General features: G+C 33.8%; 1 protein-coding gene across 1 annotated transcript; it reads right to left on the reverse strand.

Annotated features, from left to right (window-relative positions):
- Positions 1–1,216: 1,216 nt before the first annotated feature.
- Positions 1,217–25,814, reverse strand: LOC120430993 (exportin-4-like). The gene is made up of 7 exons (XM_039596153.2): positions 25,241–25,814; positions 19,126–20,102; positions 18,889–19,063; positions 15,785–17,122; positions 12,936–13,343; positions 12,370–12,878; positions 1,217–7,797 (listed from the first exon to the last, which is right to left on the reverse strand). The coding sequence occupies exons 1-6, from the start codon at positions 25,289–25,291 to the stop codon at positions 12,402–12,404; spliced, it is 3,426 nt and encodes a 1,141-aa protein (XP_039452087.1). The 5' UTR covers positions 25,292–25,814; the 3' UTR covers positions 1,217–7,797; positions 12,370–12,401.
- Positions 25,815–27,600: the final 1,786 nt, after the last annotated feature.

A 27,600-nucleotide genomic window follows, 5' to 3' on the forward strand; every position in this document is an offset into this window, starting at 1 on the left:
TAAATTATTAAATTATTAAATTATTAAATTATTAAATTATTAAATTATTAAATTATTAAATTATTAAATTATTAAATTATTAAATTATGAAATTATTAAATTATTAAATTATTAAATTATTAAATTATTAAATGATTAAATTATTAAATTATTAAATTATTAAATTATGTAATTATTAAATTATTAAATTATTAAATTATTAAATTATTAAATTATTAAATTATTAAATTATTAAATTATTAAATTATTAAATTATTAAATTATTAAATTATTAAATTATTAAATTATTAAATTATTAAATTATTAAATTATTAAATTATTAAATTATTAAATTATTGAATTATTTAATTATTTAATTATAAAATTATAAAATTATTAAATTATTAAATTATTAAATTATTAAATTATTAAATTATTAAATTATTGAATTATTGAATTATTAAATTATTAAATTATTAAATTATTAAATTATTAAATTATTAAATTATTAAATTATTAAATTATTAAATTATTAAATTATTAAATTATTAAATTATTAAATTATTAAATTATTAAATTATTAAATTATTAAATTATTAAATTATTAAATTATTAAATTATTAAATTATTAAATTATTAAATTATTAAATTATTAAATTATTAAATTATTAAATTATTAAATTATTAAATTATTAAATTATTAAATTATTAAATTATTAAATTATTAAATTATTAAATTATTAAATTATTAAATTATTAAATTATTAAATTATTAAATTATTAAATTATTAAATTATTAAATTATTAAATTATTAAATTATTAAATTATTAAATTATTAAATTATTAAATTACTAAATTATTAAATTAAAATCGTTTATTTCATCGTATTGTTATTTTGACTTTAATTATAAAAAGGACTTTTTCGGAATGTTTCAGATCAGTCAAAAATACTTTTCAATTTAATTTCCCAGAACGGCATCGGCGCCCATTCCCAGTTGCATCCGGTCTCGCGTGGATCCGCCCGCATTTTATTTGTGTTTTTTTTTCTCAGTGTATCACTTGTCGGAAAGATTAATTTTAAAATCGCTTAGCTAACGTTTTCTCTCTCGCTTTCGCTCACTCTCGCCCGCTTGCTTTTTTTGTGTTATTTTATTTTTGTTCAGCTTGTTTCTTTTTCTTCGTAATAATAAGTTTATTTTGTACTTTTAGAAAGTAGATATCGAATTTCACACACTCGTTTATTTTTTTTTTCTTCTTCACGAAAAAATGCGATCTCAAGTTGCCACTCTTAACTTAATATCTTTGATTTTTTTTTTCAGTGTTATTTTGCTGTCTTTACGTCGAGGATGACTGTTTTTATACACTTTATAGGTGTGTTTGTGTCTCATTCATGTACTTTTCGTTTTTTTTTTCTTAGGGAGAGGGAAGAAATGATTTTCCAATGTTTTACAATTTGTAACTTGTTTCCAAAATGTGTGGGTGTGTATTTTATATTGTGTGCTTATATTTACTCCAAGTGGTTGTGTGAGTGTGCCGATTTTGCTCAGATCTGAGTTTTTAATTTGTGAATTTTTAAAAACTACTGCTATCAGACAGAGAGGAAACGTCGTGTACTTGTGTATGTGTAGGGATTGTTCAAGTTTGTTTTACTGTGTAGAAAGGTGCAAAAAATTTGTTTCGTTCCAAAAACTATTTTTTATTTGTAATCGTGTCCAACAAACGGGGTTCAACTTTGAGTTTTGTTTATGCAATTTATATATGTTTATCTTGGGATGGTATTCTGTTTCCAGCTTAAAACTACATGATTCAACTAAAACACATATCGTATGGCTTTCAAAGAGTTTTTTTATGGTATTTACACGAATTAAAAAGGGAACGATTCGATAAATATGCGTTAGTTTGTTCTGCTCTATACAAATATATGAGATGTATTACAGTTTGTTTTGCTTACTTTGTGAGGTTTTAAATAACAAGAAAAAGACGTTTTAAATGTAGAGGAAAAATGGCTGCGCGACTATCCGTGAAAGATGTCTACCAATAAATGTATAGTAAAATGGTGTGTCCAAAAAACGAACCACGAATCGAAGCGCGTAAAAAATCTGATCCTATAAATAGCAACACTTAAGTCGATCTTACAATAAATATATAATATATATTTCACTACAAATATAGCGTCACGATTTCATGTTTGATTCTTCAACAGCGAAGCGAGCAAAAAATGTACGAAATTAATATTTTACCGGCAATAAAGGTTCGTTTACAAAAGAAAAAATCTTCGTTACAAAGTTCCAATTTGTTCGCACTTTCTTTCGATCGCACTTTGATGCCAATATTGGCAACGTTTCTTTTCACAAAAAGTGCCTTTACTCATGTATAAATATATAGTTATGTTTTTTTTCTTGTCCAATGCCGCGCTTCTTTTTTTCCGTGTGTTTATTGTGATACTAAGAATAAAAATTCATGCAAAAAGTGCGTGTAAAAATCGACCTCAAAACATCTTGGTTTTTTTTTATCTACGATTTGCCCCCGTATAGTTTAGGTTTAATTAGTTTTGTTTTTTTGCTTCTTCTTTTTGTTCGCCTATTCTACCCCGAATCGCAAAATTCTAGCAAATCTGCAGCGAAAAAGCTCTCTCGCTCCGGCAAAATCGCATTTGTGTTGTCCTCTTTGTTCTCTCCTTCGTGCGAACGTTTTCTGATAGAGAGCGACGAAGCTGTCAAAACGCAAATGTTTTGGAAAGCAGAGAGAAAAGGACGCGTTTCGAGCAGTTTCGCTCTCTCTCTCTCTTTCTCTCTCCCTCTTGTTTGATTTCGCATGAAAAAGAGACGATTTTGTTTTGAAATTTTGCCAATTTTGGAATAGAGCAAATTTTGTCTTTGCCGAGCTTTACTGTTTTCTATCAACGTTGTTAAACGATAAAGTTATCGTCCGAAGATAACGATATAATGCTATCGTCATTGTTATCAATTTTCGACTATATTGAGGAAAATTTTCGACGATTTATTTAAATCAAGAATGAAAAACGAATTTATTTAAATAAACTCCTCTTAAACATTTAAAACATTTACAAAAGGCATTCACAAACCACATGTAAAGAAGCGATTGACGGTTTTCCAAAGAACTTAGTTTACGGATGGCCCCTAATCATTTTTTGCAAAATTTAGTATGTTTGAAATAACTCAAAAAACTCTCAAAATACTGCATTTTTTACAATTTAATATGAGTGACAAACGAAATGAAAATGGATTTTCGCCAAATGAGTCTTTGGTGTTACATAATAGTAGTTTATGCAACAAGTTGCAAAAAGAGGATTTTTTCAGCACGAGTCGTACATTTATCCAACGAGGTTCACCGAGTTGGATAAATACGACGAGTGCTGAAAAAATCAAGTTTTGCAACGAGTTCCATACAACATTTTTTGCAATTTCGAAAAACACCCATTGAGTGAAATTTTAAGTCGAATTTTCATGTATTTTGTCAATAAATCGTTTAAATCAAAAAAATGTTGAAAAGTGTTACTTTTCGAAACAAGTGCTGAAAAGTTCAACTTTTCAGCACCCACTTCAGTGCTGAAAAGTAGAACTTTTCAGCATTTATTTTGAAAAGTGTTGCTATTCGATTCTGTTATTTTTGGTACAGAAAAGTAGGCTATTTCGTCGTTCAAGAATGACAGGAAAAGTAAGTAGTTTCACGACGGGATTGCAAAAAAATCCTTTAAATACCGTATTTTCAATAGAATATTTTTTTATAACTTGCAATATGTGTGTCAATCAACACAATATTTTGGGAATAATTTGGTAAAATAGTGATAAAAGCTTGGATAAAAGTGAAATTTTATTGGTTTGGAAATTAATTTTGAATGGATTTTCAAGACATTTTAAAAAAGACGCGATTTATATTTTAAATGGTGATATTTTAGAAAAGTTGGTATCAATGGGACTTTTATGTAAAATTGGATGCCAAATTTCATGGTGTATTCAAAATTCCTAAAAACATATATTTCAAAAGTTTAAAACCTCTGCCATTTTTTGTTACTCAAATGTAAAAAAAAAATGGAACGTGTCATTTTATGGTAAATGGCAAAAATCCAGAAAGTTATTTTTATCATTTAGAACAAAAATTGCAAGGTTTTTTTGAAGATGCAACAATTTTCTACAATTTTGTAGAGCAAACAATTACAAAAATGTCACTGAAAACAGCCAACAAATTATTTTAAAATATTTCAAAATAACTTCATTTGACATGTTCCAAATTAATAAAATAAGAGAAGTTAAAAAATTATGCTCACACAAAATTATAAAAATTGACCCAGAAAAACTTAAATATTACAAAAAAATCATTCAAGATGTGGCGTAATAATAAAAAAATAAGTTTTTTGCGATAATTTTAGATCATTTAAATAAAAAATATAATGTTGATAAAATGCATACCAAACTTGAAATATTAGAATTAATAAGTTTATTTTAATGAATTTCAAAAATGATCTCCAATAGAATAATCGCTTATATCGTTATCTATCATCGATAAAATATCGTTAACAACTTTTTTTTCTACCGCTTTCCAGTCAAATAGCTATTCTAAGAGAATGTTCGTTTCAGTTGTTTCCCTTCAAAAAACAAGAAAAAAAATTACTTGTATGTAGTAGTAATAGTTGTCACATAACTAAACTTAAATTCTTGTTATTTCAATTGGGACAAAGTTCTAATAGTTTTGATAAGTTCATTTTTAAACAATTTGACAGGTCAATCAGAAAAAAAAATATAGAGAGTGATGAAGAGGCCATCAATGTTTGCTGAATGAGCGTAATTCCACAACCGAGCTGCATCATAAAATTGGATGGCTTTCTAAAAGTTTGATTTGTTGTCTCTTCTTCTTTAAGCTATGTAATAGTAGCCTGTCCCATTTTGTGGTCATGTCGAGGAATTTCAGGTGCTCACTTCTTAAATGGTAGATTATGATGTTAGGAACAATGTTTTCTTAGACAAGAAAAAATAATAAAATACTTTCTCGCACCCCCTAGTCGATTTACTGAAAAAAGTCACTTTTTTGAACAAATTTTCTAAAATCGCTTGGAATCAATACAAACACTGTTTCGATCAGGTGTGTATTATCTTCAAACGATAGGTTTTTGTCCATAGATTAAGATGCACTATCAATATTGGACCAAAATTTAAGTTTTTGGACTCTCCCAGGCGGATTTGTGTCGAAAAAATCGCATTTTTTCGAAACTTTTTTCAGAAATGTTCATTTAATTTAGGGTAGCCCATTTTTCCCAGTAAAACCAATACATGCAGCTTGTAGGAAATTTTATGGCGAACATTTTTCCCTCTGAGAAAATGCAATTTCGACACTCCAGAGCCGAGATATTTGAGTTTTAGTGAGGAAAAAAGTGCCAATTTTCAAAATTTCTCAGAATTCAGAAGCAAGGCCTACTAATTACACGATGTAGCAAGCGTATGTCTCAAAGGTCAGGGTATGCTTTTTTATAGTAATTTTGGCCGCTGAATCCGAATCTGAAATCAAATTTCGTGTAAACAGTGATGTTTTGGAGCTACACCCTTTTGGAATGTTATTTGCGTGTTTAAGAGGCAGTTTTAGTAAATATTGCTCGGTTTGTTCTAGAGGTCGTATCGAGATGCTCCGATTTGGATGAAACTTTCAGCGTTTGTTTGTCTATACATGAGATGAACTCATGCCAAATATGAGCCCTCTATGACAAAGGGAAGTGGGGTAAAACGGGCATTGTAGTTTGAATTTTCCGAGGATTTCGAATATGACAAAAGTGGGACTAAAAAAAGCCGCTATGGATGCCTACAGGACAATAACTAACGTTGTAAAATGTTTGTTATAGAAAAATCGAAAAACTATGAGAAAAACTGCGATTGGCCAAAAAGTTATTACCGTGGGCTTATAGTCCATGAAATTCCCTAACTTTTGAACTAAAAGAGTATGGGTGTTGGAGGTTGCTGCAAAAAAATTTAACAGTAATTTGCAAAAGCTATGAGAAAAGTTAAACCAATCCTGGATGTCTATGGCTCATTTTGAAGTGCTTCAAAAGACCTTTCGAATGCATCTAAGAGAGTGGGAATTGATGAAGTTTTACTTAAATGCGAGCAATTTAATTTTAAGATTTTTTATGTTTTTTACCCCACTTCCCTTTGTCGTAGAGGGCTCATATTTGGCATGAGTTCATCTCATGTATAGACAAACAAACGCTGAAAGTTTCATCCAAATCGGAGCACCTCGATACGACCTCTAGAACAAACCGATCAATATTTGCAAAAACTGCCTCTTAAACACGCAAATAACATTCCAAAAGGGTGTAGCTCCAAAACATCACTGTTTACACGAAATTTGATTTCAGATTCGGATTCAGCGGCCAAAATTACTATAAAAAAGCATACCCTGACCTTTGAGACATATGCTTGCTACATCGTGTAATTAGTAGGCCTTGCTTCTGAATTCTGAGAAATTTTGAAAATTGGCACTTTTTTCCTCACTAAAACTCAAATATCTCGGCTCTGGAGTGTCAAAATTGCATTTTCTCAGAGGGAAAAATGTTCGCCATAAAATTTCCTACAAGCTGCATGTATTGGTTTTACTGGGAAAAATGGGCTACCCTAAATTAAATGAACATTTCTGAAAAAAGTTTCGAAAAAATGCGATTTTTTCGACACAAATCCGCCTGGGAGAGTCTAAAAACTTAAATTTTGGTCCAATATTGATAGTGCATCTTAATCTATGGACAAAAACCTATCGTTTGAAGATAATACACACCTGATCGAAACAGTTTTTGTATTGATTCCAAGCGATTTTAGAAAATTTGTTCAAAAAAGTGACTTTTTTCAGTAAATCGACTAGGGGGTGCGAGAAAGTATTTTATTATTTTTTCTTGTCTAAGAAAACATTGTTCCTAACATCGTAATCTACCATTCAAGAAGTGAGCACCTGAAATTCCTCGACATGACCTCAAAATGGGACAGGCTAATGTAATAGTTATTTTGTTCACTTTAGTGGTAGTAGTAGTAGTAGTAATTAGTGATTGTAACAGTTTTAAGTGCGTTGCCTTTTTGGTAAGAAAGAACGGGGGGAAAAGTCTAGTTTTGTTTCACTCACTGTGTGCATTTTTTTTGTTTTGTTAAAATCTGGTTGATTGTAGTTTAGTTGTACAGAACGGTTAGTTTGGTGAGTTTACCTTTTTAAGAAAGACAAAAAATAATGGAAGAATCTAAAAACAGAAAGCTCTAGTGTACACATTTCTTTCCAAAATGCCCATTCGAAAATCCTAGCCTAAGTTCGCGCCGTCCTAGCTACAATATCAGTACCACTAGTTGTGTGTGTTTAATTTAGTGTGTGTGTCAGCAGTACACGAGAGCTTAAATTTCTACCTAAATCGTGTTTTTTTTTAGATACAGAAAAAGTCTCGAAAAACGAAGGCAACATTTAAAGAGAGACGATCACAAAAAGACACAAAACAAACAAACAAACACAAATAAGTAACAGCTCATTTTTTTTGTCGTTTAACAAACTTGTTTTCTTACAAAGAAAGAAATAACTTTACATTTCGTTCTCTTTCGTTACACACACATTCCGACCGATTGTTATGCACAGTTAGCTTTGCTCCTTCTAGAATCAGTTTAGGTCAGTTTTTTTTTTCACTTGGTGTTTTCCATGCTGCATGTCTTTTCTCGTGATGAGATTTTACCGTTTTTGATGCTTTTTAGGCTTCTTGTTACGTTGAGTTCCAAACTGTCAAATTTGTGTTATCCTGAAGCCAATTTTTGTGATAAGATCATCTTCAATGATTTAAATGGAACCTGAAAATTAATTGATTGAAGTGTTTAATACCAGATAGTTAATTATTATATCAGTTGTCGCGTCTTGGATCATCTATTAAAAAACTTGGTCGATAATCTTATCGTCCGACGATAACGATAACGATTATCGCTACCGCCGGGACGACAATCGGCGATAACCTTATCAATGATAAGTGGGGATAACTCAATTGAAATTTCTAACTATTTTTTACTAAATTTAGACGTTTAGACCATCTGAATCTGAGTCGATCGCTATTTCCTCGAAAAAAAAATAAAAAAAAATCGTGACATAACCTTTAAATTTAACTTTCAAACTTAAAAATCGAAAAAATCTCATAGAATTTGGGAGTTTTTTTTCTTTCAGTGTATTTTTTAAAGATTTTCCTACAAGTTTGTCTTTGACCAGTTTTTGATACGATGCAGCGGTTTCGAGATGCAGTAATTTTAAATTACGAAATACAAAAATATTTAATTAACTTACGCCTTTCTCAAATGTCATTCTCGAGTGCAACTTGCTCCATATACAGCCATTCCACGTCAAACAGGAAGTCTCCAAATCAAAAGTGCTCCGATTTGGCTCAAATTTGGAGTGGGGGTTCTTTGGCCCAAAGAATTAGACCCGTATTTTTTTGTTTGGCGATTAGGGTGGTCCAATCCGAAATAGGGTGGTTCAAAAAATTGCGTTTTCATCGATTTTCGCAAAAACCACAATTCAAAAGAAACGTTATTAGTTGGGCTTTTAAGGAAAAATATGTTGAGGTCCAAAAAAACTAGCTGAATATTTGAAAAGGTCCTATGAAAATTTAATTTGCCGATTTCAAGGTCTCGGGACCAAAGAGCCCATGCCTGAAAATATTTTTCCCTGATTACTTGTAATATATTACATAACATATCAACAAATTGCGAATATCCATTAACACGTTTCGGAGATATGATTTTTTAAACATAAAAACTGGGTTTTTTCGACGCGCCGCGCGCAAAAACGGGAAAATGACGAAAACGGCTAAAAATCAACTTTTTTCACTAAAACTGCGATAACTTGAAAATTTCAGCGATGGCCTACACATGTTTGGGTACCAAAATTTTCGTAATTGAAAGACGCAACTTTTGGTACCTATACATATGTCATCGAAAAAAATTTTTGGACCTCAACATATTTTTCCCTAAAAGCCCAACTAATAACGTTTCTTTTGAATTGTGGCGCTCCAAAATTGGTTCAGCCGTTCGGGAGATATGATTTTTTGAAAAATGTGGTTTTTGCGAAAATCGACGAAAAACGCAATTTTTTGAATCACCCTATTTCGGATTGGACCACCCTAATCGCCAAACAAAAAAATACGGGTCTAATTCTTTGGGCCAAAGAACCCCCACTCCAAATTTGAAATCGGAGCACTTTTGATTTGGAGACTTCCTGTTTGACGTGGAATGGCTGTACACACAAAAATGACTTTTATAAGCACCTAGAATTACAAGTCTACAAAGTTTCATTGAAATCAGAGAGGGTCGAGTAAAAGCACCAGTACCAGAAAAATTCCTGTTTTGGGCTACAGTTGCTCTTTCACTATGATGATATTTTCTTAAATTCATAATATAGTAAGTTTCAAATTTAAGTACTTAAACATTTTTATCAAATATCGTATTTTTTGAAAATTCAAGAACCATCTAAAACCTCGTGGACATTTAAGGTGGGGGGGCAGCGATTATCCACACTCCATACCAAACGATTTTATTTGTACATATATACAATTGTCCATAAGGGGCGGGTCTTAGATTTCGAAAAAAGTGTCCACGTGGTTTATGGATGGTCCCACACAAATTTTTTATAACTTCCCTTGTGGCTATTAAACGATTCGAAATTTTGTCTGCATTTTCATTGTTTTAGAGTTATGAGAATAAAATACTAAACTTTTCAAAAAAAAATCAGTATTTTCTGAAAATACTCAAAAAAGATATTTGCAATATGGACATAAAACGATTTGAAATTTGTATTTTCACTGTTTTAGAGTATTTGAAAAAAAAATACTAAAAATTTCACAAAGCCTCGCATTTTTTTAAATACCTTTATTTTTGCAATATAAGAATAAAACGATTTGAAATTTGGCTCCAATTAAGCAGGTATTAGACTATGGCAACAAAACAAAAAAACTCGCACAGTTTGCCTGCTTTGTTTGCAGAAACGTCAAGGAGGTATTAGACTATGACAAACAAACAAACAAACAAACAAAAAAGCTCGCCTTTTATGTGTTTAATAGTTAGCTAAACTCGCAAACGAAGCTAAATGTTAGAGCTGACGTTTCTAGCAAACTGTCAAAAAGTGCGACTTTGTTTGTTTGTTTGCCGTAGTGTAATAGCTCCTTCAGCCCGCATACATTTTTAGTTGTATGTGAGTTTGCGAGTTTAGCAATCTCTCAACACACAAAAAAGTGCGAGTTTGTATATTTGTTTGCCAAAGTCTAATATCTGCCTTAGTTAATTTTAGTAAGGTACAATACTTGTTCGGTAACTGGGCTGAGAACGTAGCCCAGTCACCAAATGCAGCTCAATAACTGGGCTGAACGATACATAATCAGGGGATGCTTAACCGATGCTTAATATTTTCCTGATGAAATATGAAAATAACGATTACTCAGATTTATTTACAATGCTTACTTTTCATATTTCTTTAGTTGTGACATGAAATTAAATAAAAGTTTGAAACAAGTTTTTTTATTTGAACATGATTTTTTCATCCATTAACCCTCGTAAACATTTGTAATTATAACTCGGGACTCGGGCAACCAAATTCAACCAAGCTTCAGGACAATGCACAGAATGGACAACCAAGCAAAACGTGTTTGCTATTGTTTACATTACGTGCTCTATGTTTATTTTTATTCAAGGTCGAATTTTTAAATAAGTATTCTCGAAACGTTAAAAAGCGACAAGTTATCACGACAGCGTCGAATTATCGTCGATAAGGTTATCGCCGATAGGATAATCTCATTACGAAAATGATAGATTATCGTTTGTGGCAACATTTTGGCACACCTCAATTATTTTATAATTCTCGAGTAAATTTTTAAAATAAGCTATGTGCTATAAGTTTGCTATGCAGGTTAGGACCTTTTGAAATTATAGAAATCCTTAAAAAAGCTTTAGGAAATATAGTTTAATTCTCGAAACGTTAAAGTTTAATAGTTTAAAGCAAATTAATAATTGCAATACATTCGAGAATACCCGAAAATGTATTACAAAAATTTAAGCAACCAGCCCTACTGCATTCTGTTTACCGTAGAGCAGGCCTGCCCAACGTCCGGCCCGCGGGCCGGATCCGGCCCGTGAAGCCATTTCATCCGGCCCGCGACGGCTTCTCAAAATAGTTCTATGACCGATCCCTTAAGGCTGTTCATGACATATAAAAATAAATAAATTGATTGTCTGAATTAAAAAACAAGTATGCTTGAGATCAAATTTTAACATATTATAACAACATTCTTCATGTTTAAATTTAATTCTTATAATTTCTATATTGATATTTTTAAACTGAAAAATTATGCTAGAAAACAAAATTATCCATTTCGTAAAATTGTGAGATCTAACTTGGATTGTCTAAAAATGTACAAAATGACTCTAGATTTAAATTTCTTTCAGTTTTAACTATTTTATTTTTTTTAAATAAATAACTAAGCAAAAACTAATGTATTTTTCTAGAACAAAATATCTGTGATAAAGTTTTCTTGTGAAAAAACGCTTAAAAAAGCAAATTATTCGTACTGATATCGCTGCAAATATTTTAAAAATATTTAAAAATGTCTCAAAATGAGTCAAGAAATTAGGGAGCAAAATATATTTTTCCATAAAATTTGGATTTCGAAGAATAACAAATTGAAAATTTTAAAAATATTTGAATAAAGATGTACAACAAGGTTTTTTTTGTAAAAGATATTCGAATCCAAATTTCGTTTGAAAAAATTTTATCATCATTTTATCATTGATTTTTTTATATTGTAGTATTGAGAAAATTAAACTTAAACAAATTGCAACGACCATTGAAATTTGAATTTTTTTTTAATTATATCGAGGTATTTGATTGCATTCGTCAAAAACAATAACTATACAATTTTAAACAAACTACAATTAAAATATGTCAGATAAACACATTTTTGAAAGTTATCTTTGTGTTTTATTCTTAAAATCAAGGTATAATTTTTACTTTTTTCAACTTTTATGAAATATAAGTTCCGGCCCGCCACTGCTTCAGAAAAATCAGATATGGCCCGCAGGGCCAAAAGGTTGGGCACCCCTGCCGTAGAGAGTATTCTGAGAACGGATCACATTTCACAAAGTCTACAGGGAAGGATGGAAGCGTGGACATACCGTACCAAACGCCCAGTAATTTTTGTAGCGTGTAACACTTTTCGTTTTTATGGAATGACATCGCATCACAAAAAGGGCCTTTAGATACAAGCATTGATGATTTTCATCTAAATATTCTTATTTATTTAAAATAAGGCATTTTTAAACAAAACTCATAAAAATGCCAATCGTCCTGTCTGCGAACTAAATATTCAATAAAAATAAAGTCAAACTTACCTCAAATTTCCCCATTCATGCTCCACCGCCCTTTACTTTTTGTACATCGTGCTCACCAACGTAACAAACTTATCAAATCGATCGACAAACTTGGACTTGACCAGCCGATTGTTCACAAACTCCATGTTGTTCACCAGCGACACGCTGCTCGCGGCCACATCCTTACCGGCGCCCTGCTCCGCGTCGGCAAACTGCTCGCTCAAAAAGTGCTGCAGCAGCTCCTTAAAGTGCTCGGGGAAGCAGCAGATCACCACAAACACCGTCCGGTACCAGTCCATCGTGTTGTTGAGGTCGATCTTCTGGCCGAATATCATGTCCAGCATCAGCTTGAGGAAGGGCCGCAGCAGCTGGGCCATCGGGGCGGACGGATCCTGGTGGAAGTAGACGCCGTTGGCGTAGATCTCCAGAAACTCGAGACACTTGCTCTCGATGTCCGCCGTGAACGAGCTGAGGCCGAGCTCGATCGAGCCGAGCAGTTGCTTGAGGAGGTCCGGGTGGAGGCTGGGAATCTGCGGGGAGTTTTGTTAGAATTTTGGGAGACTTGCAACTTTTGCAAAACAACTCACCACATGCGACTTCTCCTCGATAAACGAGGTGATCGTGCTGTAGTACTGCAGACACAAGTCCGGATACTTGATGAGATCGACGGTAATGAGCGGGACGATGTGCGTCAGCCCGAAGATGCAAATCTCCGCCGACTGGGCGCTGCTGTCCTCGGAGCCGGCAAAGTCGTCCGCAAACAGCGACTTGGAGGTGAGATAGTTGAGCAGCTTCAGGATCAGGATCAGATCGAGCGGGTCGGAGTCGTTCTTGGCCGTGTCGAGCGAGACGCGGTTGGAGTTGTTTTTGACGTAGACGCGGATCACCGAGAAGCAGCACTCGTGCACGGCCGTCCGGATGACCTTTTCCGAGGACGCGTTGCCGATGTTGGCCACGATCTCGCACACCAGCTCCAGGATGAGCTCGACGATTGTCTGAAGGGGAAGGAAAAACGTGAACTTAAAAAAAATCTACAATTCTAAAATTGTAATATCCTAAAATTATTAAATTTTAAAATTTCTTAATTTTTGAATTTCTAAATTTTCTAAAATTCGGAAATTTTAGAATTCTTAAATACTATAATTCCTAAAATTTCCTAAATTCCTAAACATTTAAAATTCCTTAAATTTCTAAATAAAGAAAATAGTATTTCAGAATTTAAGCATTATAAAATTGCTAAAATCCTAAAATTTCTAAGCATTCTAAAATTTTTAAAATTCCTAAAATTCGTTAAATTCCTAATATACCTAAGCCCACTGAGAATTTCGGCCAAAATTCTCAGTGGGAGGTTTCTTAAACTTTTAAATTCCTAAAATTCCCAAAATGCTTAAAAATTTGGAAAAATTTCTTAAAATTCCTAAAATTTCTAAAATTCTTAAAAATTCTCTAAAATTCCTAAAAATCTTCCAAAACTCCTAAAAATCTTCTAAAATTTCTAAAATTCTTTCGATTCCAAAAGTTTCTAAAATTCGTAAAATTAATATAATTCCTAAAATTCCTAAATTTCCTAAAAATCCTAAAAATTCTTAAAATTCTTTAAATTCTTAATTTTTTTAAATTCTTAAAGCCCATCAGATTCCTTCAATTCCTAAAATTCCTAAAATCTCTAAACTTTCTGAAATTCCTTACATTCCAAAACTTGCTAAAATTTCTAAATTCCTAAAATTTCTAAAATTCTTGAAATTCCTAAAAAATTTTAAAATTCTTAAAATTCCTAAAATTTCTAAAATTCTTTTAATTCCTAAAATTCCAGAAATTCTTAAAAATTCTAAAAAATTCTAAAATTCCGAAAGTTAGTAAAATACCTAACGTTCCAAAAATTCATAAAATTCTTAGAATTTCTAAAAATCCTAAAATTTTTAAAAATTCTTGAAATTTTTAAAATTCCTAAAATTTCTTGAATTCATAAACATCCAGAAATTCCTAAAGTTCTTAAAATTTCTAAAATTTCTAAAATTCCTAAAGTTCTTAAATTTTTTAAAATTCCTGAAATTCCTGAAGTTTATAAAATTCTTACAACTCTTAAAATTCCTAAAATTTCTGAACTTTCTAAAATTCCTAAAATTCCTTAGATTCCTAAAGTTGCTGAAATTTCTAAATTCCAAAAATTCTTAAAATAAAATTCCAAAAAATTCTTAAAATTCCTAAAAAGCCTAAAATTCCTTAGATTCCTAAAGTTTTTGAAATTTCTAAATTCCTAAAATTCTTAAAATATTTTAAAGTCTTAAAATTCCTAAAATTCTTAAAATTCCTAAAATTCTTAAAATTCCTAAAATTCTTAAAATTCCTAAAATTCTTAAAATTCCTAAAAATTTTAAAATTCCTAAAATTCTTAAAATTCCTAAAATTTTTAAAATTCCTAAAATTCTTAAAATTCCTTAAATTCTTAAAATTCTTAAAATTCCTAAAATTTCTATAATTCTTAAAATTCCTAATTTTTTTAAAATTTCCTAAATTCCTAAAATTTAAAAATTCCTGAAATTATAAATTCCTAAAATAAGGAATTTTGTATTTAAAATGCCTAAAATTCCCATAATTCCAAAAATTTCTATAATGAAGAAAATAGTATTTTAGAATTTAAGAATTTTAAAATTCCTCAAATGTCTAAACATTCTGAAATTTCTAAAATTCCTAAAATTCGTTAAATTCCTGAGTACCTAAAGTTTAAAAAAATCCTAAGATCCCCAAAATTCCTCAAAAAGTTGAAAAATTTCTTAAAATTCCGAAAATTTCTAAAATTCTTAAAATTTCTAAAATTTGTAAAATTCTTTCAATTCCAAAAGTTGCTCAAATTTCTAAAATTCATAAAATAAATAAAATGCCTAAAATTCTTAAAATTCATTAGATTCCTAAAATTCCCAACGTTCTCAAAATTCTTAAAATTCCTGAAGTTCTTTAAGTCCATAAAAAATTTTAATTCATAAAATTCCTAACATTTTTAAACTTTCTAAAATTCCGTACATTCCAAAAGTTGCTTAAATTTATAAATTCTAAAATTCTAAAAAAATCTTAATTTTTTTATAATTTTTAAAATTCCTAAAATTCTGGAATTTCTGAAATTCCTAAGATTCCAACAATTTCTAAAGTTCCAAAAATTCTTAAAATTCCTTAAATTTCTAAAATTCCTTAAATTTTTAAAATTCCTAAAATTTCTAAAATTCCTAAAATTCTTACAATTCCTAATTCATAAAATTCCAGAAATTTTTAAAGTTCCTCAAAATCCTAACATTCCTGAAATACCTAAAGTTCCTAAAATTATTACAATTCCTTAAGTTTCAAAAATTCCTAAAATTTAAAAAAAAAATCCTAATATTCCTAAAATTTTAAAATTCTGAAATAAATTTTAGAACATGAAAATAATTGCATTTCAACTCACCGTATAGTTGTGGTACAGGTCCAAAAACGTGGGCAGCTCCTTGCAGATGTTCTGGATCTTGGAGAAGATGATCGTGATCGAGTTCTGGTACGCGCCCTGCACACACCCGATCAGTTCCTCCAGAATTTCAATCACCTTCAGCTGCACCTCTTCGTTCTGGTACACGGACTGGAAATTCTGATGTGAGATCAACATTTTGTACTTGTCTTCAATCGGTTGCAGGATCTTCCCGAGGTATTCGTGCCTCAACTCGTCACTCTCCACGCTGGAAGCCACCATCACGAACCCTTTCAACAGCTTTCGCTTGATCGCCACCGGGAGGTCAACGCTTTTCAGGTCGCAGATCGATCGGAAGTACTCCGAGTTGAAGATCGCTTGGCAGCGATCTCGCCGTCGCAGCAACACCAGGAACAGATCACACGTTTCTTCAATGACGGACTGCTCCGCCCGCAGGAACTGTGCGTTGAGGCAGATCTTGTTCAGCAGGTAGTTGATGACCCACACCGAACCGGGCGTTCGCGACCCAAACGCCTCCTTGAAAATGCTACTCACGGAATCCTCGTTCAACGGCATCAGGTACGCATCGCTCCACCTTCGCATGAACCAAACCAACGTGGTGCTCAACTCCGGACTCAAAAACTGATACATCCTCACCTCGATCGCACTCTTCTCCAGCTCGCACAACCGAAACCCGGCCGCGATCAACCGAATCACCGGATCCGCGTTCATCTCCGCGTTTGGAATCTCCTGAATGTCCTGATTAGGCGACGCCAACAACTTCAAGCTATTGTTCACGTCCGTCACGTTCGACGCAATCTGCTGGCTGCACATTTGCAGAATCTCCCCCGGAATCATCGCCGACTCGCCGTCCGCCTCCAACGCCAACACGTGCCCCGTAACCAGCAGAATCCAGTGAATATCCTCGAACAAATTCACCAACGCCTTTGACCCCGCCTCGTCCATCGTCTTGGTCGAGTGTAACCGGTGCAGCTGCGTGCCCAAATTCCTCGTACGATCCTCCAACAACTTAGACAGCAGTGGCAACGAATGTCCCAGAATCTCCCGTCCAAAGTACCCAATTATAATCAGCTGCTCTTTGAACCGCTCCCGGTCGGACTCTTCAAACTCGGCGATTTCGTCAATCAGCTCGGAGTCCCGACCGACGCCCCGCATTCCGTCGGGCGCCGCCAGGTGGTACTGGACGTACTTTTCGAACATTTGCGTCACGAACGGGACCATCACCTCGACCGGGTAGTTTTCCTTGTCGTTTACGATGTACAGCCAAATCTCGAGCAGGTTGCCGAGCGCGTCGATGTACACCGTTTCGTCCGGGGAGAGCTGCAAAAAGGGAGGCGGATTAGTATCGTTTTAAGGGCATTTCCACCGCAGGGATCTAATTGTGGAGCAAACCGATCAATGTTGGCAATTTTAACAAGTTTAATTTTCATAAATTTTGCAATGAATCATAAAAAATGGGGTCGATTCGTGAAAAAATTTTGAACATTGAATTCAGAATTTAAGAACAACTTTACAATATCTCATTTTTTTTTTATTTTAGGATTGCCGAATTTCTAAATTTCTGATTTAAAAATTTACTAATTTCTTAATTTCCAAATTTCAAAATTATTTTTTTTTTCAACTTTTAAAATTTTTAAAATAGTATAAAAATTAAAAAAATTCTTGAACTAAATTTTTTTTTTATGAAAATGAGCATTTAACAATAATTGAGGATTAATAAAAAGAGATTTAAAAAAAATAGAATTTTAAAAATGTTGAGAATTTTCTTAGTTTTGATAAAATTTTGAAGAAAAAACTCCATTAGTAAACTTTAAGATTTTTTTAAATTTTATCATTTTTTGGAATTTTGAGAATTATGAAAATTTTGAGATAGTTAAGATTTCGCATATTATGCAATTTTTTAGGATTTTGAAAATTTTAAAAACGTTGAGAATTTCGAGAGTTTTGAAAGTATTGAGAATTATGAGAATTATGAATATTTTGATTTTTTTTTAGATTTTTGAAAATTTTGATTATTTTGATGATTTTGACATTTTAATAATTTTGATCATTTTTAATAACTTTTATAACTTTGAGTAAATTTGGAATTTTCAGAATTTTGATTTTAGATTTTTTTATTTTGATTTTTTTTTCAATTTTGACATTTTTTACAGTTTGCCAACTTTGAAATTTTTTACAATTTTAATATTAAATGACAATTTAGCCCATTTTGACAATTTTGACAATTATGACAGTTTTGGCAATTTTGATAATTTTGACAATTTTGACAATTTTGATATTTTCGACAATTTTGACAATTTTGACAATTTTGACAATTTTGACAATTTTGACAATTTTGACAATTTTGACAATTTTGACAATTTTGACAATTTTGACAATTTTGACAATTTTGACAATTGTGACAAAAAAAATTAGAACTTTAGGAATTGAGATTTTTGTAAACTTTGGAATTATTTAAAATTATTTTTTTAGAAATTTGCGGGTTTTGAGGATGTTGAGAATTTTACTAAATATGAGATTTAAATTTTAAGAATTTTGACAAATTTTGAGAATTTTAGGAATTTCGCGAAATTTGAGAACTTTGAACACTAAAATTTGAAGATTTTTAAAAATTTTAATAATTCTAAAAAATTTAATAATTTTAAAAAAATTAAGAATTTTAATAATTTTTATTGAGACTTGTGAGAACTTTAAGAATTTTGAATAATTTTGAGAACTTTGAGAATTGGGAGATTTTAGAATACGTTGAGAATTTAAAAAATGTTGAAAATTTTAATGTGTTTTGAGAATTCTGAGAATTTTGAAAATTTTGAGGATGTTGAAAGTTTTTAGAGTTTTGAAAATTTGAGAATTATGTGAACTTTTAAAGTTTTGAGGATTTTGTGAGATTTTCGAGAACTTGGATAACATTGAAAATTTTAAGAATTCTAAGAACTTTTAAAGCACATTTTGAGAATTGTGGGGATTTCAGAATTTTGAGAATTTCGATAATTTTAGAATTCTTGTTTTTTGTTCAAAGTTTAAGAAAACTAAGCTATTTGGTACGGAGATGCCCTAAAACCCAAGCTTTTCTACATCATACTCACCGCTTCCTCCATCGCGGACAGCTCGATAAACTTGAGCGTCATCGTGAGCGTGCGCTGCATGTACGCGTTGAACAGGGAGTTCGGCAGTCCTTTAATTTCCGCCCGTGGCTGCAGCTGCAGCAGTTTGCGCAAGATCAGCGAGAAGCTGTACGCTTCCTTTTCCTTGATTTCAATTCTAAAACGAAATTTGTCTTTAGTGAACTAAATACTTTTGAAACGTTGACCTCCTTTACTCACGTGGACAACATCGACAGAAAGTGCGTCAGGTAGTTCACCAAATAGGTCATGCTTTCCTCCTTGTTATCGGTGATGATCGGCCCCTTCAACGTCGACAGCTGCAGAATGCAAATCAACGCCTTCGGCTGAAGATCCTCGTTGTCCCGGGTCTTCCAGTAAATGAAGAAAAAGATCTCCAACAGTTTCGGCTCGAATATCACGTTCTTCCACTGGGCGTGCAGTCGCAGCGGAGGCGCGTGCAACGCCTTCGTCACCGTTTCCGACGTGTCGATGATCTTCTTCGAGAGCGACGGCTGCAACACCCGAACGATCTGCAACTTGGGCAGCAGAAAGCCCCACGTCAGGATCGTCTCCATCACCGACAGCATCTGCTTGAACAGATACAGGTGCATCGAGTTGCCCGCGTCAAACACCTTGATCAGCTCCTCCATCGACTGCAGCGTCATGATGAACACCTTCAACAGGTCCGAATCCTCAAACTGCTTCTTCGCCCGGAAGTGCTCGTACGTGGTCAACCCGGTGTCGTCCGACCGGACAATGTTACAGTACTCCTCCAAAATCGCCAATATTATGCTACAGCTCAAGATCTGCTGCTTCACGTCCCCCGACGTCATCATCTTCTTCGTCTCGTCGATGATCTGGCCGCGCTCCACGCCCACATCCTCCAAGCTCGCCCGCTTGATCATGATCGCCACCACCTGCAGCAACTTGTCCCGTATAAACACCGGAATGTCCCGCTGAATGATGTAGTTAAGCAGGTACTGGCGCAGCGAGGCTTTGTCCTGGTCCGGAATGTACTTCCATTCGGCGACCACGGCCTTTTTGAGCACGTCGGCGGCTTCAAAGAGCACGAGGTCGACGACGGACTTTTCCAGGATGGTCTGGCACAAGACGTACGGGGATTTGGTTTTGCGGAAGTTCATGAAGATCGCCTCGGACTGCTGGCGCTGCTCCTTGGTGACCACGGTGGGAGGGGCCTGTTGGAGTAAGATTTGAAAAAAAAATATGTTGGATTAAAATTTCATTATATTCTGTGAATCCAGATAAAATAGAATAATGGCATAATTATTGCGCTGCCTGTGGGGACGCGCAGTCCTCTTTTTTCGTGTTAATTTTTGTTTCTTTTATGTCGTGTTCGTGTGCATGGGGTGAGTGATTGTTTTAATTGAGAGTCGATTGCGGGCAGCGAAGCCACGTGGTTGATCGGCAAGATTGTTACTGTTTTCGGCGTCCAATTTCTATTTGTTAGAAGCGATAAAATCAGTCTTTCCTCTATCATCGTTGATCGGAAGGCACGTCGCCGGTTGTGATCGTCAAAGTTTTTATATTACAAAGTAACATGGTTATTACGGTCAATTGCGAGCGTCGATCGCGAGCAGCGAGTCGCACGTGTGATTTGCATGATTCATAGTGGTTTTGAGTTTTTTTTTGTTTTATAGTTTTGGAAAAAAAGTTGAAAATCTCAATTTTAAAACTGTGAAATCTCTGGAACCGCAAGTCGTACAAAGTCGAGCTAGCACTCATTTTAAAGAAAATTTAATGTAGAATCGATTTCCGCAAAAATCGTTCCAGTGTAGGTTGCGCAAATGAAAACTTTTGGCTTAATTTCCACATAGAGCGCATATTTTAATTAAAGTTTTGACCTCAACCATCGTGTTCCTGAGAAAAAAAAAATATTTTACCTAAAGCATAATTAATTATTAAACTCTACCTTTTAAGATTTAATATCTCTTCGTTTTCGTTTTCGTTTTCGTTTTACGGAGCAAGGTGGGGGACGCGGCCTCAAGTCAGTCCAAGTCCGGTTTCTTGTGGAAAAAAGGGTAGTGGCCGAACTAGTATTGCATACCAAATGAACACCACCGGAAGATATAGGGGATCGGGAGGGGGAAGGTGAAAGAAAATTAGTGTAGGTGTGAGTAGTAAGAACTTGGATGACATGAGTTACGTTAATCTAACTTTAAAACTGAATATAGGAAATCTGAAATTATGATTCAATCAAAAACTAATTTGAGATTTATACAAAGGGAACCTATGATGTATTTCAAATCTAAAGGTAATCAAATAAATTTACTGGAAAATGAAAGATGAAAACTAACTTGTCAAGGGCATTTATTCTGGGCCCCGTCCTGTCGCGTCCGTCAGTAGTCTTGTCGTACACTGCAACTAACTTTAATTTAACTAATCAATTTTGTCCAATTATTCATTTCAGAAAAACTAACTAACTTGAATCAACAACCTCAACTAAACCGTCTAAAAGTAACTTGAATCTCAAATCCCCGAAATTTTAATTACAAAGCCAAACATTCCTTTACCTATTTTTTAAAACCTGTCTTGCTGCTTCCAAAAACAATAAACATTAATGAAACGTTCATATTTAACAAGTTGAACACTCGTTGTTAAGACGACTATTTCGTGCCTTCCATTTCATTAGGGCACACAAGCTCTGCAAACAAGAGTGTATCCCTATCAAACCTTATGTGAACTATCATTTGAGTGAAAGAGACACAATCCTGTTCACACCTGTGTGTCCTTTTGAAATGTTAGGTTCTATTTGATCGTCAAAACTCCAGTAGATCCTCGATTCGCAACAATGGTCGATACAACCATAATCCGAGAACCGTTAGTTCAACAGATTAACGAATTTTGTCCGATATCATTTCATTATTGATTGATCGAGACTCTATGGAAATTTTGACAAATCAGAATGGTTAGTAAACCACGTCAATTGAAATCAGAGATTCTGATAGCATTACTAAACTGGCTTACACATAACTGAAGTCTGGAATTATTAAACAACCTAGGAAAAGTTACAAAAAAACTAACTATTCCTCCCCATTATCAAACAGTTTTAAACCTGTTTCTAACAGATTTTACGAACAAGAATATTGAGACTCGAATAAAAAATTTCAATATCTTGCAATTTTACATATTATAAATGCTGTGATTTCTATCAACACAAGTATATAAATATAAAATAAATGTGTGATATATATCAACATCGGAAACCATCTTGGCAAGTAGCCCTGAAACGACGGCAACGTGTGGCTCCATCTCCAGGGACCTTTTAAGATTTAATATCTCTTGAACTTAAAATAAAACATTAAACGAAATTGGAAAATCAATGTTAAATTTTCACAGGAACACGATGGTGAGGTCAAAACTTTGATTAAAATATGCTCTCAATGTTAAAATTAAGCGAAAAGTTTTCATTGTGCAACAAACACTGATGACAATTTTTACGCCAATCGATTCTACGTCTAATTTTCTTTGGAATGTGTCCCGCCACGACTTTGTACGACTTGCGGTTCCAGAGATATCGCAGTTTAAAAATGGAGGTTTTAAACTTTATTTTTGCGAAAAAATCGAATCTTCTGAGTTTTGATTTGAAGTTTTGTTTAAAATGCAATTTTGGTTTGCCTTTGCCATCAGAAACTTGGAATGAAGGCCACGAAAATAATCCTTGATTTTGCTTGCAAAAAAAAATCAAAAATCCAGAAATTTAGAAATTCATAAATAAAACATTTAAAATCAAAAAGATAAATTTTAAATATTCAAAAAAAATTAAAAAATATAACAAAAAAGTACAGAATTCCAAAATTTCAAAATAATAAAGGTTGGTACAAATTTTATTTAAAGTTTTTGTCAAAGTTGGCCCGAAAAATCAGGGGGCATTTTTTTTTTTAAACTTCAAAATTTGAATGAAAATGTAAGTGCAATCAGCTGAAATTGATTTAAAATGCATTCCCCTGCGTTTAAAATCATTTTAAGCATGTTTGGGTTGATTTAAACATCTCTTGATTATTTTTTTTTTAATTTTTGATGTTTAGTATCGCAAAAAGTTTTTTTTCGCATTTTTTTTTTTGTTTTCGTCAAATCTTACTTTTTAGAAAACTAATGATGGCATTGAAAAATATTTGCATCGGCCTAATCATTAAAAAAAATCAAAGATATTTTTAAAAAATCGATGATTTAAAAATTCAGACATGAAGAAACACAGCTATTAAATAATTAGAAAATTAAAAAAATATAGATATTCAAAAATATTTAAATTTTAAAATATAGAAAAAAAATCTAAAATTTCAAAACTACAACTCAGAAGTTCCGAAATTCCAGGACTTCCAGGATTCAAAAAATTTCTATTTTTTTTTAAATCTGAACAATCTTTAAATAAAAAATGCGAAATAAATTTTGAATAAAATTAAAAAAAATCAAAAGTTATAAAATTTACAGAATTGAGGATTCTAATTTTTTGCCATTTTTGAATTAAAATTTTTGTGAATTTTATAATTTCAAAATTCAAGAATTTAAGAAATTTAAAATGTATAAATTTAGGAATCTAAAAAATCAATTTATGAATTTTAGAATTTAAATATTTTAGAATCTAAGAATTTAAACTGTAGGGAATTCAAGTATTGAAGAATTCAAGAATTTCAGAATTAGTCCGTTGCCAATTTTATTTCAGGTTTCTTTGTCTTCCTCAAAAATTTCCCTAAATAATGAGGGGACGAAAAAACTAAAATAGCATTTTTCTTTGTTTCGGTGCCTTCGGTATGCCCAGAGAAGCCCTTTTTGCATCATTAGTTTGTCCATAGAATTTTCCATACAAATTTGGCAGCTGTCCATACAAAAAAGATATATGAAAATTCAAAAATCTGTATCTTTTGAAGGAAATTTTTGATCGATTCAGCAAAGTTGTAGGATAAGGACTACACTGAAAAATATGAGACACGTTAAAAAAAAATTGGTGATTTTTAATTTCACTTTTTGTCACTAAAATTTGATTTGCAAAAAAAGATTTTTTTTCTTATATGTTTTGGGGAACATCGCATTACAACTTTTCAGAAATTTTCAGAACGGGCAAAAAATCTTTGACTGAGTTATACATTTTTTAATCAATACTCAATAATTTTCAACTTCATTTTTCGATGTCAAATCGAATTTGCAATCAAAAAGTACTTTAGTGAAATTTTGATAAAGTGCACCGTTTTCAAGTTATAGCCATTTTTAGGTATTTTTTTTGAAAATAGTCGCAGTTATTCATTTTTTTAAATTAGTGCCCATGTTTTCCTTCTTTTGAAAAAGATATTTTTGAAGAGCTGAGAAAATTATCTTTATTTTACATTTTGAACTTTGTTGATACGATCCTTAGTCGCTGAGATATTGCCATGAACAGATTTAAAAACAGGAAAATTGATGTTTTCTGAGTCTTACCCAAACAACCCACCATTTTCTAATGTCGATATCTCAGCAACTGTTGGTCCGATTTTCAATGTTAAAATATGAAACCTTCGTGGAATTTTTTGATCTTTCCGAAAACAATATTAAAAAATAAATAAATCAAAACTAACATTTTAAAAGGGCGCACTATTGAATGTTTGGCCCTTTTTAAATGTTAGTCTTAATTTAAAAAAAAAACTAAAAATATTGACTGAAATCTCAGAGAATTGCTTCTTAATAAAAATGCACTCTTTCTTGCACCAAGCGGATGCTACTGCAAGTTAGCAATAATTTCATCCACCCCCTCTATTATTCGTTCAAGGTTAATCCACAAACAATCGCATACAAAGAAAAGAAAAAAATGCGTCCCAAGAAAAACTCAAAACGACGACGACCACCTCAAAATTGCATTCCTAGACACAACCACCCACATCGCAGAGTACAAAATGCGTGTTTTTGCCTTTTCTCTCTCTCGCATCTCAACCACGGCCACCGTCGTCGTCATCTCGATTGTTCTGCCCCTTTTATTTCGAAGCAAGAGCAAGACTGAAATTGAATTCCGCGAGTGCGTAAATTTTCCCCCGAGGGCGGCCTCCTCCCTGCCTGCCTCCCGTTTTGGTGGGTGTGTTGTGTTGGCCAGCAGAAAATCGATAATATTTTGTTGCTTTGTTTTGGTTACGGCCGCTGGTCGTTTGTTCCTGGAACCGTTTTTTGGCTCTTTCGAAGGGGGGTTTGGCCAAATGAATTCCGGATTTTTTACGAGCTTTTGTTGGGGAGTTTTTCCTTCGTTTCGTTTTCCCTATAATCAATTTTAATTATTGTTGCAATCTTGGTGATGAAAATTCCTGATATTAATGAGTAATTTTAGTACCTAAATTATGTTATTTTTAATTTTTACCATAATAAAATGGGCCGCAGTCTCCAAATCCTTCAGGAAAGATTCGTCCATGGTGGCTCTCTGTCCTCGTCCCCAGGGATGATCGTGTGCAAATGTCTGCGCTCTCCTTCCGCCCTGCCACTCCTCAGTTTCTCCTATCGGAACCTTCCTTCTCAGCACAGCAAATTTTCAAGAGTAAACAAACTCAACAAAACCGAACAAACCCAAAAAAGAAAACTCGCTTTTCTTTGCACGGGAGGGGAAACACACACAAACCCTCTAGTCCTGATGGCCTCGGCGAATTGTCATGGCCATGTCCGCGCGGAACCGTGCGAAAAATCTGTGCACACTTTTCTTCTTCTTCTCGGCAACTTTTTAAGCAACACTTTCTTCTGAAGGAAATTTCCCTCAAGGGAGCACACGACCAGCAACCGGAAAGGAAACGGGGAAATCAGGATGAGGGGGAAACGTCCGGAAGTGTCCACTACACCGAATGCACGGGCCAACCCGGATTGTTTTACGGGTTTTTATTTTCGCACGACGGGAAGGATTGAAACTCTACTGCGGGATGGCACGGCTGAAAAGTTGAGAACTGTGCAGAATCCAGGTTTGCGGTGACAGTTCGACGCATCGAAATCCGACTCCCGAAGCGCGCGCGAGTGCGAAGTGGGGTGCGTTCGCGGAGTAGTGCACAGTGAGATTTAAAAATAAAACAAAAAATATCAGGAGTGCAGCTTACAAAAAAATTAACCACAGTCGAGAGAGGGGCGACATTAACCTTTAAAAATATTTGCAACGGACTAAAAAAATATTTTTAAAAAAATTGACAGTGTAAAAACTCCTCGATTTTTTTATTTATTTTTTTTTATATTTAATTAAGAATTATTTCGCCCGGATAAACCGTCACCTGGAGACGGAGCAACTCATTCCACACGAGCAGTTCGGCTTCAAGACGGGGCACTCAACGGTGCACCAACTCGCCCGTATCTCGGAGATGGTGAAGCGCGGTTTCCTGGCGGGGAAGTCGACCGGCATGATCCTTCTCGACGTCGAAAAGACCTACGACTCCGTGTGGCAGGACGCCGTGGTCTACAAGCTCTTCCGCTCGAACCTCCAGCCGTTCCTGGTCAAGATCGTCGAGTCGTTCCTGACAAATCGGGCGTTTACGGTGACGGTGAATGGCGAGCGTTCCTCCGTCCACAACATCCCCTTGGGCGTGCCCCAAGGATCAGTGCTGAGCCCGGCTCTCTACAACATCCTCACCTCCGACGTGCCGATGATTGATGGAGTGTCGTACGCATTCTTTGCGGATGACACTGCATACTTGGCATCGGACAAGGACCCGAAGATAGTCGTCACCCACCTACAAGCGGCACAGAACAACCTCGAGGAGTTTCAGCGGAAGTGGCGCATCAAGCTGAACGCTGGGAAAACCCAGTCCATCTTCTTCACCAGGAGGCGTGCTGCTCGGCACCTTCCCCGCAGATCGATCAGCGTCAACGGCCAGCCTGCAACGTGGGACGACGAATCAAGTACCTTGGAGTGGTGCATGACAAGAAGCTAAAGTACGACAAGCACGTGAACTACATCATCGGGAAGGTGGATCGGTCCACCAAAGCGCTCTACTCCCTGCTGAATCGGCGGTCGAAGCTGAGCATCAAGAACAAGTCGCTCGTGGTCAAGTGCATCATCCGTCCAATGCTGACCTACGCTGCTGCGGTCTGGGGCAACTGCGCCAAATCGCACCGTAAGCGACTCCAGGTGAAGCAGAATAAGCTGCTCAAGATGGTGCACAACCTGGACCCGTGGTACCCGACCGACGATCTACACAAGCTGGCCGGCGTCGACACCGTCGACGCAAGCATCGAAAGGGCAACGAGAACCTTCAGGACTTCGTGTGGGATGTCAACGAATCCGCTCATCGAAGCACTCCTCCGCCAACAACTGTGATATTAGTTTTTAAGCCAAACATAGATCTAGGGTTTTTTCTCAAAAATTATTTTCCCTAAAAGAACACCCAGTTAGAAAAATCTAAACGTAGAAATATGTATCCTCCCTGCAAAGGCTTATGAATTGATCTCAGTTGAAAGGTTCTCCAAATCCCTGAATTGCAAATGTAACATCCTGGAGCAGAACAGTTAAATTCTAATAAAAACACAATTGAATTGAATTGAATAATTAAGAATTATTCTAAAAAATTTTTTTTTTTTGTAAAAGTAAGACAAGAAGTAAGAATTAAAATGTCAAAAAATAATTATAGTTCTCTACACTGAAACTAAAATCATGATTGATTCTATATGTCAACTGCACATAACTGTATCTCAAATCAGCGTAATAATATCTATGAGCTTTACATTGAACCTCATATGCTCCACATATAA

This window comes from Culex pipiens, unplaced genomic scaffold (assembly GCF_016801865.2).
Source record: "Culex pipiens pallens isolate TS unplaced genomic scaffold, TS_CPP_V2 Cpp_Un0025, whole genome shotgun sequence".
Classification (NCBI taxonomy): Eukaryota; Metazoa; Arthropoda; class Insecta; order Diptera; family Culicidae; genus Culex; species Culex pipiens.

What these genes read in the sequence shown, in the direction of transcription:
- LOC120430993 (XM_039596153.2), bottom strand. Translation starts at nt 25,291, where the DNA reads ATGGACGAATCTTTCCTGAAGGATTTGGAGACTGCGGCCCATTTTATT. An exon ending in TTTCTGTCGATGTTGTCCAC is followed by an intron (nt 19,064 to 19,125) that starts GTGAGTAAAGGA and finishes ATTTCGTTTTAG; the next exon opens with AATTGAAATCAAGGAAAAGG. An exon ending in TCGAGGAGAAGTCGCATGTG is followed by an intron (nt 12,879 to 12,935) that starts GTGAGTTGTTTT and finishes AACTCCCCGCAG; the next exon opens with ATTCCCAGCCTCCACCCGGA.